Source organism: Onthophagus taurus, chromosome 6 (genome assembly GCF_036711975.1).
Source record: "Onthophagus taurus isolate NC chromosome 6, IU_Otau_3.0, whole genome shotgun sequence".
Lineage (NCBI taxonomy): Eukaryota > Metazoa > Arthropoda > Insecta > Coleoptera > Scarabaeidae > Onthophagus > Onthophagus taurus.
In genome coordinates this window covers 7,797,070-7,814,777 of record NC_091971.1, presented here as the reverse complement: position 1 = coordinate 7,814,777, position 17,708 = coordinate 7,797,070, and the positions used below count along the sequence as shown (strand labels likewise).

Below are 17,708 nucleotides of genomic sequence, written 5' to 3'. Positions count from 1 at the left end.
AAAAAGTAAAAAATTAAAACCGAATTTCGTGTCACACTCCACCGCGTTTATTTTAGGACAAAAACGGATTTCTGGTCCATGAAACGCATAAAAAAAGATCAACTTCCGTACGACACAAAAAAAAGATAATATAAAATAAACTCCGGAAACGAAAAACCATGGTGAATAATCTAGGTGTTATTTAATTGATTATTTATTCTTGTAAAGCAAATCTTAGATTCACACAGTTTCTATCTACATTAAACATCTCAAGAGATCTATAAAGTTTCTATTTAACTTCCACTTCCGACCCGACAAGAAGTGAAACAGCAACAATGGAAGAAAAAAATTGGGGTTATTTGATATTATAATTTAATTTAATTGAGATTCCTACAATCGATTAACTTCTCACGCGCTTTTTGCAATAGTTGTGTGCGAAACACTCCACGTAGAAAGTTTGTGAACTACTGTGTCTTTTTGTATGGAAGGTCCTTTGAAAAGGTACTTTGTTGTTATTTCGTGAGAGTTGTGTGGAGTAAAAGAAACTTTTTCTTGGTTGAATTTTAATTAATCACAACTTTCACGGATAATTATAGGTTGCTTTTGATTATATCATATCTTTAACGACTTGGGTCATTTTGCTAGATTGCTGCCCTATTAATGAATGATATAAATTATATTATGTCCTGTTTAGCAGTGCATCTGTAGACGCAAAAAACTTTCTAATTCAAAGTAGAGTGTTAGTTCTAGTTTTAATTGCAATTCAATGCTAGATTGTTGCATATTTTTATTAAACTAAAACTAGAAATAGCTTCAGACATAGAACTAGAAATAACCCGAGACTAGAAATAATTCGGGCTAAACCCAAATGTTTCTAGTTCTAGTTAGTTTTAGTGCTAGTATTAGTTCTAGTTACAAAAAAGTAAATACATAATAAAATTCGGATAAGAAATTAACTTTTAATTAGCGCCATCTTTTGCCTAACGAGAAATGTTTAAAAAGTCAAAGTGACAAGATATAAATTTGTTATGCCACTAATATAGGTAACTAACGAGTTTTTAAGTAAACTAAAATAAAATATTAATACATAATGAAATTAAAACAGTAAATAATTATTTTTAAAAAAAATTACCTTAAAAATCTATTCAATTATTTTTAAATGGTTTGTTACTTTCTTTTAAAATACAAATTTTGTTTTAGAACGTACCCAAATTCAAACTTTTGAATGTTACCTTAAATGTCATTTGACAAAAATGAGCTTTTTGCGCATGTTCATTAAATACAGAACACGCTTTCAGAAGTAAATCGATGAAAAGTACACCGTTAAATATCTAGTTAAAATTTAGTTGGTTCTAATAAAAGTGTAACCTCCGAGAAGTTCAATGCAAATGGGCGCAGCAGTTAATAATCCGCAAAATAAAAGAGGTATGAAAGGTAACGGTTTTAGAGGCAAAAAAATGCACCATCGGCGTTCGAACCCGCGAAATCAACAACCACCGTCCTTGATGGCCCAACCGATGGGACGACCTCCGTTTCCACATCCTCCGGGTGGTCGAATGCCTCCGCCGGGTATGAGACCGCCAATGGGTCCTGGTCCGGGTCCTCGAGGTCCGCCTCCATTTCGAATGCGACCACCACATGGAATGGGTGGTCCAGGTCCGAGAGGGCCTCCAGGACCTCCGTTTGGAATGCGAGGTATGAGACCACCACCTCCTGGAATGAGACCCCCTCCCCCAGGTATGATGAGACCTCCTATGATGCCACCACCAATGATGGGACCTGGAGGTCCTGGTCCAAGAGGTTTTCGGCAGGGTCCGGGTGGACCAAGACCTTTGATGCCCCCTAACAAAATGCGACGAGGTCCCAAAGATCGAATAATGAAGCGAAGAAGACACAGCAACAACGATTTGGATTTAAGTAAACCTTGGGTAACACAACAAATTAAAGAAGAGTTTGAGAAAAAGAGTGAATTATTAAAAAAAGCGAAGAATAGCCAAGCTATGGCAGATTGGACGCTATTCAGGGAACAAAGGGATGTTTGCAATGGAATGTATAATGCTGCAAAGTTGGAGTATGTAGGAGAACATCCAGAGGAGGTTCGTATCCAACAGCCTCGAATAAACAACGCGCCTGTTATCACAGCACCTATTGATTTTACAGCTGATGTTCAATTATAGGTATTAAATATTGATTATAAGCCATTATTTTTTTATCTTCTTCATTCTTCCCGATTTCTTTTTTAATTTCAATCAAAATTTATTTTTCAATTTAATTTTTTTTTTGTGACTAAGACACAAAAGGCGCAATTAGTTTTGCTCAACACTTTTGTTTGTCAGATAACTTAATACCACTCAAATATAAAAATCATAATCCATTAATAACTGTGTCTGTTTCTTCAATTACTGTAGATATAACTTTTTTAAATCATTAAATTCAACTTATAATTAAACTATATAGTCATTAAGTGTTGATGAAGCGTTTGAGGAGGAGTGGTTGGGCTCTGGATTGATGTGGTGGAAGCTGGGACCTTGTCAATCTCACCAGAGGCGGTAAGAGCACAACCTAGGTACTCTGCTGAAGGAAATCGCTTCTTAATCCGTTTTTAGACATACATTTTTTTGGTATGTCTAAATTTGCTTTGGACACATCTTTAAAAGATTGGTTTGGAGAATATTTTGTTTTAAATGAAATAATTTGCTGCAGTAATTGAAATAAACAGTAGCAGTTAAGAATAATAAGAAAAAGGAGAATAAAATCCCATATCTAGCTAGAGAATAATGAATCAAACCCGGCTTCTGCAAGTGAATTTTTGTTAAAATCAGTTGGTTCTGTTTGCAGGATCTAAACAAAAACCTGGCCGAGGCAAACAAAACATTAGAGTCACAATCTAACAGTAATGACAGCAATGGACAGGTTTCAAATAGCAGCGGATCGAATAATAATAATAATCCGTTGCCCGCTGACCCTGTAAATAATATTGCTGTTCATAACGAACCCGCAAAATCCGTTAAACTCGCTGTCAACGAGCCGACAACCAGTTAAAGCGCCGCCAGTAATGCGCGCGATGGTGCCCCAGCTAAAATTTAAATTTATTAAGAAATTGTTCATAACTTATAATAATAGTATTGATAGTCAACTCTTCAAGTTTATTTTATTTCTTTAAAAAAAAAATAAAATAACAAAGACAATTTTATTTTTCCAGTTATTGTAAATATTGCTGTTTAAAAAAAACTGTTATTATAATTTAAAATTAGATGTGTGTCTTTTTGTATTATGTTTTTTTTTCATTTCAACTTAATCCTTGATTAAACATTTAAAAGTCACTTGTAGAAATTTGCAGCGGAACGACTGTTATAATTTTTAGATTATCGGTCGATTTTGAACGTAGCTGCAATTTGCAAGAACAAGTATTAAAAAAAAAAAGAACTATTGTAAAATATGTACCTTTCTAGTCTGGTACATATCCATAGTATCTACTTTTTTGATGTAAATTGTCAAAATATTAATAAACAGTTTGTACAAAATAACTCAATTTGATTGTTTTTGGCATGTATATTTTAACTAACACTTTATTTTTTTTCTACTGGAGGCTAGAACAGCTGGGTTTTGCTGGTGATAATCCATTTTATTATATTATTGATTTTATTTCATTTCAATTCAAACTGAGAATAAACGCACATGTAATTTTTTTATTACTGGCAAACAGTAGCTGATTCTTCATTTTCAGATGTCAATAGAATCAAAATAACCAATATTTCACGTATATACAACGATCATGGCTTATTACAAATATATGGAGAAGTTAATATTGATATTTTAGAGTTTTTAATTCCAAATTTTAAATTATAACTCTAAGGATTACATTACAACGATTTCTATGTATTAATCAATCTCTACATTTTATTTTTCAGCAATCATAACCTTGTAAGGATATAATTGAAGGTCATTTTGTAATACACTGTTGGAAATAATTCACGAGCACACCCTGTATGATCTGAACGCGTGAAGATAAATCCATACCAAATTTCATTGCGCTAGACACACGTGTTCAGATTATACAGGGTGTGCTCGTGAATTATTTCCAACAGTGTATTTATGTTACCATCGATCCGATATTTGATCTGCAGTAACCACAATGTTGCTTTATGTGCCTTCACAGTTTTACAACTTCTAGTTGTTTTATGAGAGCTGATGGCAAGAATGGTGTCAGCTCATTTAGTTCAGATTACATCGCAGCGAGGCAAGAATACTACCGGGTTCGAGTTATCGCGATAGCTGCAAAAATGTTTTCTTAACAGTGCATCTTGAAGAACTGTGATTTTCTGTGAATGTACAGGTGTCCCAAATTCGTTGCCTGCATAAGTTATCTCCGAAACTAAAAGAGATAAAAAACAAGCAGCTTGCATGTTATGATCTCCTTTTTTGAAAAACTGCTAATGCTGAAAACATGGAACAAAACTAACCTTAAGCAATATTTTTTCCGGGAAACGGGCGAAAACAAAACTGACCTATCCTAACATTATCACACTTCCTTCACGCTATAATTGGGGCTCAAAAGAAAACCGACATTTCTTCACGCTTTAATTAGGGTTTCAAAACAAAACTGACCTTTCTAACATTCCTTCACGCTTTAATTGGGATTCTTTCACGCTATAATTGGGGTACAAAAGAAAACCGACATTCCTCCACGCTTTAATTAGGGGTTCAAAACAAACCTGACCTATCTTAACATTCCTTCACGCTTTAATTGGAATACTTTCACGCTATAATTGGGGCACAAAAGAAAACCGACATTCCTTCACGCTTTAATTAGGGGTTCAAAACAAAACTGACCTATCCTAACATTCCTTCACGCTATAATTGGGGTACAAAAGAAAACCAACATTCCTTCACGCTTTAATTAGGGGTTCAAAACAAAACTGACCTATCCTAACATTCCTTCACGCTTTAATTGGAATACTTTCACGCTTTAATTGGGGTACAAAAGAAAATCGACATTCCTTCACGCTATAATTGGGGTACAAAAGAAAACCGACATTCCTTCACGCTTTAATTAGGGGTTCAAAACAAAACTGACCTATCCTAACATTCCTTCACGCTTTAATTGGAATACTTTCACGCTATAATTGGGGTACAAAAGAAAACCGACATTCCTTCACGCTTTAATTAGGGTTTCAAAACAAAACTGACCTATCCTAACATTCCTTCACGCTTTAATTGGGATTCCTTCACGCTATAATTGGGGTACAAAAGAAAACCGACATTCCTTCACGCTATAATTGGGGTACAAAAGAAAGCCGACATTCCTTCACGCTTTAATTAGGGGTTCAAAACAAAACTGACCTATCCTAACATTCCTTCACGCTTTAATTGGGGTACAAAAGAAAACCGACATTCCTTCACGCTTTAATTAGGGGTTCAAAACAAACCTGACCTATCCTAACATTCCTTCACGCTTTAATTGGGATTCCTTCACGCTATAATTGGGGTACAAAAGAAAACCGACATTCCTTCACGCTATAATTGGGGTACAAAAGAAAACCGACATTCCTTCACGCTATAATTGGCGTTCAAAAGAAAACCGACATTCCTTCACGCTATAATTAATGTTTCAAAACAAAACTGATCTATCCTAACATTCCTTCACACTATAATTGGGGTACAAAAAAAACCGACATTCCTTCACGCTTTAATTAGGGGTTCAAAACAAAACTGACCTATCCTAGCATTACCCAATATTTCTGTCAGAGTTGATTGTACATTTGTAAGCAAAACTAACCTTTATCTGGAAGTCATTGCTCATTTTCGTCACAAAAGACGAGTTCATGACTCGAATGCTGCAAATGTGCATGTATTCGGCATTTAACTCCAGCATTCACTAGTTTGTTTTGATATTGCCTTAAATAATGTTTAAAAACACCTCCAAATATTTTCAATAACCATCATCGTGCGATACCTTGTATTTAGTGAAATATTGGTTTTATAAAATAGTTTTTGTTAGTCCCTTATTGATAATATTCACTTAATTATATATTAATTAATTTCAATTAAGGACTTAATCTATTTAATAAACATTTTCGTTGAATCAAGTGCGAAAAAGCAAAAATTTTTCTTTTTGCAAGAAAGCCGCTCATTAAAAATATCTGGGATATACACTAACGTAAGTTGCAGTTTAATTTTTTCACTAAGCTATAACACGTTTATTAATGTTGAGTCAGTAACTTCTAGTTGAACAGTTCAGCTTTGAATTATTTCTTCGATTCTCAAAAAATTATATATATATAAATTATTAATTAAGCAAAGAAATAACTTGCCTCTGTTAATAGGATTGGAGTAATGATATCGAACGAAACGAAGAAGTATCAGAAGATGATTGTCTTTCAGATGAACAAGAATTTGAAGACTATGATTACGAAGATGATTATTATTATGAAGAACAAACAAATTCTGACGAATTATCGTGTGATACATGTGATAGGCAATTTAACGACCAAAATAGTTATCAAAAGCACATGTCTGAACATGTTACTTGTAAAATAGACGGATGTACATTTACAGCACATGAAAAAATTGTTGGCAAACACATCGCGCTGCAACACAGCACCGGTTTATACGACAAAATTAGAAATATTTCAACACCTGAAGATATCCAAAAATGGATTGAGGACAGAAAACGGAAATATCCCTCAAAAGAAAACATTGAAAAACGGAGATTACAACAAGAAAAGTTACTGCAAAGAGGCGAAAAACTCGGTGTTTCTAAAGATAGATTTGGGAGGAAAAATCAAACAAGATGTACGTTTATATATTAATTCAAAAATATATACTAATTAATTTTTTTTTTAGTACAAAAACCTCCACATTCAAAATTTAAAGATAATCAAACAATACTTCATAATAAAACACCCAATAAATTCCCAAAAAGAAAAAATAAACTTAATCAAAACCCCAAAAAAGAATCTCTAATCGATGATAAATCTGATTGGAATGGGACAATGTTTCCATTTAGAGGAACTTCCTCGTTAATTATCACTGAAAAAAAGGAAGAACATTTTGATGATACTGAATGGGATGAAGAAAAAGTAATCGATAAATCTAATAAAATAGTTTTAAATAATGCATTAGGAGCTTTGATGGGTGCTTATAATTCTAGTGATGAATCTGACACGGAAATTAAGAAACAATCTTTAAATAATCAATTAGAAATTAAAAAAGAAAATGAAACAATTAAGGTAATCAGAAGTATTAGTGATGACGAAGCTCCTGTTGAGGAAAAAATTAAACGAAAAGACGATGAAGTTAATACCAAGATATTGGAGGAGAAAAAAGTTAAATTAAAACGAAATAGAAAAAGAAATAATAAATGTGAGAAGGTGAATAAACCTGAAAATTCAGTGCCATTTTTGCAACGTAAATTTAAAAGGAGGAAAAGAACTTTATTGGAAGGGTTGTTGGAGAATGATATAAGGCATGAAAGAAATGTAGTTTTGCAGTGTGTTAACTATATTGTTAAGAATAATTTTTTTCAAAAAGAATAATATTTTTGTAATTTAATAAAAAAATGTGTCTTACAATCCTTGTTTTTATGATACCTTTATCACATTTGTTATGGAAAATATTAATTCTGACTGTTCTCAAGAATAGATTTGGCTGCTGAGGGAAGCACCAATAAATGTGTTACAAATATGTGTTTTTAACCATAACTCACCACAATGGAAGGGGGGGTTCTTCAGAACTCATGGATGCACCCCCTCTGTCTTCCACTCTTCAGAGATGCGTTTGTGCAATTACACAGCAGCGCGCGCTATCTATCTCGTCCATTTCCGCCTTCTTGGTTTTGAGGACACAAACACACTAATGGCGCCCCAGGAAGTTTCGTGGCTGTTTATGGTGATCTCCACGGTCTCTGGTGTTATTAGCCCGACTTTTTCAATTAGCTTCCGCCTTAGCTGTATCCACCTCTGGCAGTGAAAGAAGTCTAAGTACCAGCATGCTGCGCTATCCACCTTTCCAATGGTATAAAGGTATTTATTATTAATACCTTTTCACCCGTGGCCGGTGGGAAACTGGGTTAGGTCCTGATCCCATCGTTCCTGCCAGGCTTGACGGGTGCGCTTTGCAATCTGCCTCTTCGATTCTGGATTGGTCCTGGCATCCCATCTTCGTCTTTTCTCTTGTGCAAGCAGGTCTATTGGGATTACTCTAGCCATCATTAAAACCGTAGACGGTTCTGTAGGCGCTGGCTACGCAGACCGCCTCTGTGTGTTGGATCACTTTCAGGTGCCTCCACACGGAAAGTCCGACTGCCGTTGACAAAACCTCACTGCCGTATAGCAATATGGAGTGGGTGACTTCCATCAGCAGCTTTCTGTTTGATGCCGTAGTCCCACCAACGTTTGCCATCTCCAATCTCTTAAGGACCAATTATTTTTCAAATACATATAGTATGTTCCGAGATATCTCGGGTCTGGTCCTTAAGGGGTTGAGTGGGATTGAACTACTCGTGCGGCCTTATTGCAGATCGCCTGTATATATTTCACAAAGGTGACTGCTGTCGATAGACACACAGATACTTTAGCGTTGTCACGGTGGTGATTTCGTTGCTGCCTCTGTTTTTTGCGATTTTTCAACCCGCGATTGCTCGTCCAGCTAAGTATTCGTCTCATAGTGCCATTGATTTTTAGCTGTAGTTCTCATATTTCTCTGGCAAGAACTACGGCAGCTAGGTCATCGGCGTATCCTATCATGTAAGTATTTTTCGTCATGAATATTATTAGAATGCCGTCATAGAACACGTTCCAAAGCCACGGGACACCCCATACGTCATCTTCCTAGTATTTTGGCCCTCATTGGTGTCGTATATAATGATTCTATCGGAAAAAATCTTGTTGAAGAGCCAGGAGGATGATCTCTGCCCATCGCGCTGTGTTGAAGAATGAAAGAACGGATCTAGAAAAATGATTGACTCTGCGCTCTTTGGAAAGTGTCAATCATGGATGGCGTGGTCAGTTGAGTGTCCATTGTGGAAACCATATTGTGTGTTGGTCAATCCACCCGATCTTTCTCCGTTCTGCACGTAGCAGTTAAACATATTCATGAGGACCTCCGGTGCGACGAATGTTTCTAGATTTAGGTTTAGTGTTAGTTCTATTGTTAAGAGAAAAAAAATTAAATAATGCTTATGAAATATTTATATTTTTTGTTAATTACAACAAGTTACATTTATTAAATCACATATACTTTCAAAATATAAACAAAACTATTAGAAGTGATGGTATTTCTTTTGAAAAAAAAACTTAATACTTAATTTTCCCACTTGAAATTAATTTATTTTGAAACGAATTAATAATTTATTATTGAATACGTATGAAAGAACGTAAAATTAAAAAGGAAACTAAAATCTCGCAGAATTTAAATGCTTCTTCATCATCATACCATCTTATAATATACATACTTTCCATCAGATTCAAAACTGTTATCATTATATTCGTATTTAAAAAGAAATATGTACTTAATAAAACGACAACCTTTCTTATTTTTCTTTAAATCAACCCAAAATAAAATTTATCACTTCAATTAAATAAAAAAATCCTCTTTGTTCAGATTACGTCAAAATTCTTAACTGGCCCGTATTTGTTCCATAAACCAAACCTTGACCAGAAACCGGAAGCCAACGAATACAATTAACGCTTTTTAACGAGTTTGGTTCTCTGATTTGAGCCACCTCCCTCGTCGAAACCAATTGATTCGAAGTATTCCTTTTATCATCCAACGCAAAAATTCGGGCCATTATCCATCGCTCGCTTGGAACTATCGATACTCTTCTCGCAGATAATCCAACCACTAAATGACGATTTAGCGGGGATAATGAAACGGAAACTGCGTTTTGTTCTAAATCTGCTACATATAAACGTTGACCCAGCGTTTCCCATTCAAGACTGTAAACCCCTAAAACAAACAAAAATAATTTTTAACAAAACAATTAATTTAACTCACCTAATCGAGTTGTCGCGTTTAAATAACCACCGGTAGGTAACAAAGTAACCAAAATACTTCCATCACTAGCAATATCAACACTCGCGTCGTTATGGATCTTGCATTCATTTACCACCATGTTTCTTAAAGCTATATATATAAAAAAATATTAATTAATTATTTTGGTTATTATTAAAATTATTTCTTACGATCGTTAATGTTTGGGATAACATTTTGTGAAAAATCCCAAACTTGTATTCGATGATTGGGAGTAACTGGAGTCAGCATATCGGAAGTATCGTAAAGTTGTTCGCGCACGCTTTCATCTAAATCATTATCGATTGGTCCGGAATAAAGAGGATGAAGAAATCTGGGTCTAAAAAGACCGGCGACGGGATAAGTTCGGAGTTCAGCAAAACGCTCCGACATTCTTTGCCGATTCGTTAAATACGATTGAAAAGATTGATATTGAGGAAATTGCGTGATCGGTTCATCATTGACTTGAATGATAGGGGCATTCCAATATCTCGTACGAGGGGAGCCGTTGTTATTTGTGGACGAGGAATCGTCGTCGTTAAGTATATTAAAAAAATTCCCGGTTGTTCTTGATCGTGGAAAAATTGTGTTGGGGGAGAAGTACCCCAACGTTCTTTCAGAACTAGTTTCAGCCGGAGATTGAGGTTGGTCTGAATTATTATTATCATCATCGCTACTCAAAACTTCGTTATTAGCACTCGTAGAAGTGACTTGAGGACGATTATTTTGATTATTTTGAGATTCACTTCCGGAATTATTAGAAACATTATTACTTAAATTACTACTTTGATTGATTGAAAGATTTATTCCGCTCGTACTCGGTTGATCGGTCCCAAGAGCTTCATTTCTATGCCTACTAATTAATCTTTGAATAGTTTGGAACCAATCACTCGTCGATAATTGATTACTAGTACTTCCGGGCGGAAGAGTTTCGTGTCTCCGAATATTCCTTAAACACGTGTGTATCTCCTCTAATAAAGTCCTTCTTGGATCTCTAAACGAAGAAGGCAACATTGCGTTCCTTCTTGCTCGATATGTTTGATTTAAAGCGTTCGAAGCTTGTCTCACCGCTAATCTGGTGAATCTTAAACTCCGACTAAGCGCTTGAGAGTTATCGTTGATTCGACTCAACATTCGACTACACATAAGATCGATTCTAACGGATAAACTCTCTCTTTCGGTGTCTAAATTCATTCCTGATGGTGGGGGGATTGAGTCAACTATTTGTAATAAAAGGATTTCCGATAATAAAAGCGATAAATCTAAGATATCCGAAATGAGTGGTCTCATATAACTTTGGTTGCTTGAAAACATGATGTAACGAATTAACCGCTCAACTGAAGTCGTCAAAATATCTCTCGCGCTAAATCTTGACGCCCCATCCGCGGTTACACCCGTTGATTGGCGATTTATTGAGTGATTAAATCCGATGTGGGAAATAATTCGCATTCTACAATCGTTTAATCGAAATACTAAAGCGAATTCTTCGCGGTGAGTCACAACCGGGCTCCTAGTTGGACTCACAACTATCCCAATGTTCTGACCGTGCTCCATTAAAAAAAATTCCAACCTCCGTATCAACGTACGTAAAATCTCCATCGATGCCGTATTTGGGGTTCCGTTATTTTGTCGAAGCAGATCAACAGAAGATTGTTGTAAAAGCGTTCGGCAATTAAATCCCCTCCTAAATAATTGCCTCCTTAACAATCGATCTCGCGAATACAACCTTCTATGAAGGATATTTCCAACTGGGCCCCTCCTTAAATTACGATGCATTAAAAATATACACCTAGGAAAATTTTTTCTTGGTACTCTTTGTTGAGTTGAGGAAGAAGTTTGTTCCCCCACGTTTGTACTACTTCTTGATGGTCCCTCCGAAGAACTATTTTGGGAATTTGAATTTTCTTCCGGCGAATCGTACGGGCTTGAATCGCTTATTCGAGCACCAGCCATCATTTGTCGCACGCTCGAAACGGCGTGACGATTTTCTCCCCTCGATCGAAAATGTCTTTGTAACTCGGTAAACATTTGCCTTAACATTTGTAATTGAGCCACCTCTAACATAGCGCGGTCGATTCTCTCAATACTCTCAACTTGTAATCTTAATAATCTCGCTTGACGCTGTATATGCGACACGGTTAAATGTAAAGAAGCCATTAATGGACTCATATAGCGTATTCCTCGGTTTGAATTTCTCGAGTTAACTGGATAAGTATGATCGGCCACAGCGGCTCTTTGATTTGCAAAAATATTTTCGGCTTCATCTAATAAATTAGACGAGTTTAAAGGGGGATCATTGTTTTGATCCCTTAAATAAAATGATTCATCGCTAAAATGTACTTGAGGTTCACTTGATTGAGACGAAGCGTTTGAGTTATTAGGGTTGGTGTTTTGATTGGTTGTAGAGGGATTGTTTGTGTTATTTCGCTCGGGGGTTAAAGTTTCAATGGACGTTCTTAAATTTCTTAAAATTGCGTTTGATTGATTCATAATACTTTCTAATCTCTCAGAGAAACTACTCAACATATCGGAAGTTTCGCCCAAACGATTTCCAGGTCTTAAATTCCTCACATCGTTTAAACTCGATTCTAATTCTTGAACTATATTTGAGTACATATTTCCAATTCCGATATTTTCGGGGTTAATAGTTGCAAATTCTGGTGGTGGATCGAAGGGGTGAAAATTAGGGGGAGGTACAACCGGTTCTTGCGTATCCTCTTCGTTCGTTCTTTCAGAGTAATTAATTAATTCATCGGATGCGAAACTCCTGCTACGATTAAACGCGTGAAATGATCTCCACCAATTTCTTCGAGATGGCGAAGCCGGTCTTGGCGAACGTTGCAATGATAATCTGTTCCCGTATCGGATTGGCATAACTCTCGTTGGGTTAAACGCGGAGTAACGATGAGAAAAGAATCGGTGATTAGGAGGTCGGGGTAAAGATCTGGGAGATGATGGTCTTATTATTGGTTTTAAAGCAACTCCAATTGTTGATCGAGTTGAAGATGTGTTCGTTTCGCTTTCTGTTGGTCTTAAATTAGAATTATCTTGTGTTGATTGTTCTGTATTTTGATTAGATGGGCGAAAATCGGGTATTCTCAACCCGCAAGTGCTACAAATTCTACTTGAATGATCTGAATTTTCAGCGTTAGGGCAATTTCTGTGTTGGTCAACTTGTAAGAGATCGGTCACGAGTATTTCTAATTTTCGATTAAAATTTAATGGTTGTTGTCTTGATGATGAATCATTTTCTGGTGAAGTGATTATTGTTGATGTAGATGTTGTTGGTACATTTTCCGAACATTTTCTTTTACTAAATGATTCATCATCATCAGATGTACTACTACTATCAGTTGAAGTATCCCAAACTGGTCGTCGATTCTTTTTTAACCCAGAATAAGTTCTTTTCCTACTGTGATCATATTTAGGGCGCGCTTTTAATGTTTTTAATTTTGATTGAAACCCTGAAGTACTCGGTTTAGGCTCCTCCTCTTCAACATTTCTTTTCTCACTATTACACTTTATTACAACTTTATTCGACCACAAATTCAAAGTGGGACTTTCAACATCTTTTGTCGCACTATTTGCGGGAACCTCATTAATCACCAAAATTCGTCGTGGATTTTCAGTTTGTGTCGAATTCGATTCAGTCTCATTCGTCGTGGTCGCATCCGCATTTTGCGAATGCAATCGATCCATTAACATTTCGGAGAGCCTACGAAATGGAAGCGATGGTGCCGTAGAAGTCGAAGGAATACTTTCTGTGCTTGATGAATTGTATGAAAACGTTGAAGTCGTTTGAGTGCCGATTGTCGAGATGGGTTTTGATGACCCGTATCGCCTTGGTGTCGATGTCATCGATCGTAAACCGGATGATGTTGAAGCTTGGGGATCATTTTCTGATTCATTAGTATTTGGGGGAGTTGGAGAAGTTGAGTTGTTTGGAATTGGGGTGTTTGAAGCTGAAGAGGATTGACTTGCTCCTGTTAGAACTGAAAGATCGATTTCTTCCTCCATTGGATCAGTTCCTTGATCGATCTAAAATAAAAAAAATAAAATAGAAATTAAAATAAACGCCTTTTTTATTAATACCATTGTTGGGGGGCGATATACTTGAAGATATCGTTGCACCAAAAGCTCGTATTCGCGCACTAAATTTCGATAACATGCCGTTATCCTCCTTTCCCTTTCTGGAACCGTAGACAACGGTTCCCTAGGGGTGTTATTATTACTACTATTTACTGTAGTTGTGGTAGTTGTTGTTGTTGTGGGTGGGGAAGGAATTTGAGGACCCGGAACCGTAACTAATCTCGGTGTAATCCTTCGTCTGTAAGAATTCGCGGCGCCCTCGGTTTGCCTCGAAATTGGTACGGGGGCTCTGACTCTTTCCCATCGCATTTGGGGACAGTTAGAAATTCCCGTAATCAATTTCGTTCCTTCCTTGCTAAAAGCTACGTAACGAACCTGGCGAACATATGTCATAGATTATTATGGAATTGTTGAGAGGTGTGCGTTACCTTCTCTTTGCTATTACCAGTTGAAACACTCATAAAAGGTTCCGGTTTTGTCCAATCCCAAAAGTGAAGTTCGTTACATGTAGCTATAACCAGTAGACGATCGTCGGGGTGAAATGCTATTGATGCTATTACTGATGTTATGTCTGATGTCCATATTTCACTCCCTCCCTATAAAAAATGATAATTTTAATAATGTTTTATATAAAAGCAAATTCAATGTTATTAATATCGTACTTATAAACTTTGTGATTCAAGTAAATATAAGGTGTTTCAGGTTTTTGTAGCAGTAGGGGGCGATTACGCATTTATTAGGGGCGATTATTTCATTAACGGTATTTGGGGGGCAAAAACATTTAGAATACTTGTGTATTTATTTTAAAGAAAACTGCGGAAGCATTAAAGAAACATTCAGTTCTTTGTTTAGTTTTATTGTTGTACGTTGTACACTTTCTTGTACAACATATTAAATAATAAGCTTGTTTATTCCCACCTTTTTCTGTTCCTCAGAGGTAAGTTAATACTTAATTATTACTTACAAGATTGATTTTTTTTAAATTGAAATATATTAGTTCAATAATGTCGGCGAAAAAGAAGTGGCAATACTCTGTTGAGTACATAAAGTACGGTTTTATTGCCTCGCCTCATAACAGCCAACTGCCAATGTGTTTACTATGTAATCAAGTGTTTTCCAATAAAGCAATGAAACCTTCGCGTATGGTTGAACATTTAAATAGAAAACATCCTGACAAGAAATAAAAAGATATTGATTACTTTAAGATGTTAAAAGATAATTAACGTTTAAAAATCTGCGAAAATGGTGATTTAAGGCTCTTCCTCACTAAATTAGAACCTAATATTACTAAGTTGTGGAAAAATCATCAACCTCAAGGTTCTCATTAAAACTTTCAATGTAATTTAGGTCCTTTTTTATATTTTTATGGTAAAAGTAGAATAAAGACTTATTTTTGTTAGTTTTAAATTTAATTTTTTTGACACTAACCCTTTGACATTAACCTATATGTGGAGTCAACTCAGAAAGTAACGTCGAAAATCGGCAGTTTTCGTTTTTAAAGGCATACATGATATTACTTTCTTTTTTGACTATACATACAATTTTTATTCAACAACTATAGGGGCGATAAATAAAGCGAACCTAATAAAGTGGGCATTTCATTCAAAAAGATTGAGAAACACTGATCTATATGGAATTATAAAAACTAGATTATCTTGAAAACGATCAACTTTAGCGCATTTTGATAAACGACCCTTTTTGTTCAAAAAAGTCAAGAGAATAAGAATTTTTATTCAAAAAGTATACTGTCAGAAAAGTTATGGTTATTTTCAACGATCTGGCAACGTCGCTTGCTTCGCTCCTCTCTGGATAGGCCACAATGTGTTAAAAAAAACTGTCCTATTGATACACACCGATTGTTTGTAAACACGTGAATGTTTGTAAACAGTTTCGGCGTTTTGATTTGCTTTTGCTTATAATACTTTTAATTCAAAATGGATTAAAATGGGAGGACGAAGGGGTCGTGGATCAAGGTTTATATATTAAAGGTTGTCTAAGTTCCTATGCTGCAATACTTTGATTTTAGTTTGTGGGCGAGGGGCAAGAGCAGGAGTGTTTCGTGACGTAAGCGATCACGGATTGCACACGCAACCTCATGGCCATGTGGTGCTCCATGCATTTGTTTAATTTGAATTGCTTGGCGGTATTATTTTCCACATGTGACGTAATGCGCAGTATGGTTGCGTACGAACCTAGACAACCTTTTATATATAAACCTTGGTCGTGGATTACTGTATATGTCTGAGACAAACAGACGTGTATAAAAGAATAGCGATGGCCTATCCAGAGAGAAGCGAAGCGAAGCAAGCGACGTTGCCAGATCGTTGGTTATTTTAATCTGTAAAGAATACGTTACAGAGCGCCCTCTACCGGCTATAGTAAAACGGACTCCATAATCGTCTTTCTCATGCCAAAAACCCTCTGTATACCAAATTTAAATAGAATCTATTGAAATACACTTGTAATATAAAAAAAATCAATGTAAAAATTTAATTTGAACACCCTGTATCTCCAAAGCTTTTTCAAAGTTTTTGTGTTAATTTTAAAAGATCTATCAACTATCAAAGTCCTGATACAAAAACATGAAACACCCTGTATATTTAATAAATTTGAGATACAAATAAAAACCACACAAATAAGGCAAAGACATGAACTTTCATGTTGGATGAGGTTAGTTTAGTATACAGCTAAGGATATTGGGTAAGGTTAGTTTTGTTGTCAAAAGTCAATGACCCAGGTATTTTCTTGCACTTTTAAACATAAAAAAAAATCACTTAGATAAAAATAAAGTATTTTAAAATAACATACACTAAGATCCCAAATGCGTACTTGTCCCCCTAAACATCCAGATGCTAGAATTTGATTAGAAGTTGGATGAAAAGCAATGCACCATGGAGTTCTTGGGTGACCGGACAAAGTGCGAATATTCTTTCCAGTTCTAGAATCTGTTACGTAAATGTTATGATTTCCATGGGTAGATGCAATTTTGGTTCCATCAGGACTAAATACCATCAAAAATGTAGATCTTGGTATATCGGGAATATCACATCTCTAAACATAAACTAATTAAAATAAGAATGCTTTAATTTTGGTTACTTTACCAGTTCATCAAATTGTTTGTGAATAAACACATCTTCAGCGTGTATTTGTAGATCGTAAGGAGATCCTTTGACTTTTCTGCAATTACCAAGACTCCGTTGTTCTAAAGTTCTTATTAAATCCAAGTCGTTTAAGCCTAATAAATCGAGTTCGTCGTCCATGGTTTTAACGCCGAATGAGGCGTTTTTAACGTTATTTTTGAACTAGAAACATTTAATCGTGTTTAGTATTCTTTTAATTGCGCCGCATTTCTAGTGCATGTATCACTTTACTAATGATAGCATTGTACGTTTATAAAATTGTAAACAATAGTTGAGGAACAGGGTCGGGCAGAGGTCAAATAGAGATCTCTTTGCTTTAAGAAGCCGATTCCTAACCTGATTTTACATATCCGTAGAGAAATAAGTAGAAAAACACCACGCTATTTGACTGATTAGCATTTATTTGTAAATAGAATGTACGAGAGATGGATAAACAAAATTTTTTCACTGACGTAACACATTCTATTTGACAGCTGATTAATTTCAGGA

The 17,708-nt window shown here is 35.6% G+C and overlaps 2 protein-coding genes across 2 annotated transcripts; one reads left to right on the top strand and one right to left on the bottom strand.

The window, feature by feature from the left end:
* Positions 1–1,234: 1,234 nt before the first annotated feature.
* Positions 1,235–7,553, top strand: LOC111427768 (uncharacterized). The gene is made up of 3 exons (XM_023063065.2): positions 1,235–2,075; positions 6,306–6,774; positions 6,826–7,553. Exons 1-3 carry the CDS (start codon positions 1,362–1,364, stop codon positions 7,515–7,517), a joined length of 1,875 nt encoding a protein of 624 aa, XP_022918833.2. The 5' UTR covers positions 1,235–1,361; the 3' UTR covers positions 7,518–7,553.
* Positions 7,554–9,443: 1,890 nt separating this feature from the next.
* On the bottom strand, positions 9,444–17,698 carry LOC111427675 (myosin-G heavy chain-like). Its single transcript, XM_023062899.2, has 8 exons — positions 17,556–17,698; positions 17,181–17,381; positions 16,888–17,130; positions 14,508–14,675; positions 14,083–14,454; positions 10,164–14,028; positions 9,976–10,104; positions 9,444–9,927 (listed from the first exon to the last, which is right to left on the bottom strand). The coding sequence occupies exons 2-8, from the start codon at positions 17,337–17,339 to the stop codon at positions 9,584–9,586; spliced, it is 5,280 nt and encodes a 1,759-aa protein (XP_022918667.2). The 5' UTR covers positions 17,340–17,381; positions 17,556–17,698; the 3' UTR covers positions 9,444–9,583.
* Between the last annotated feature and the right edge of the window lie 10 nt (positions 17,699–17,708).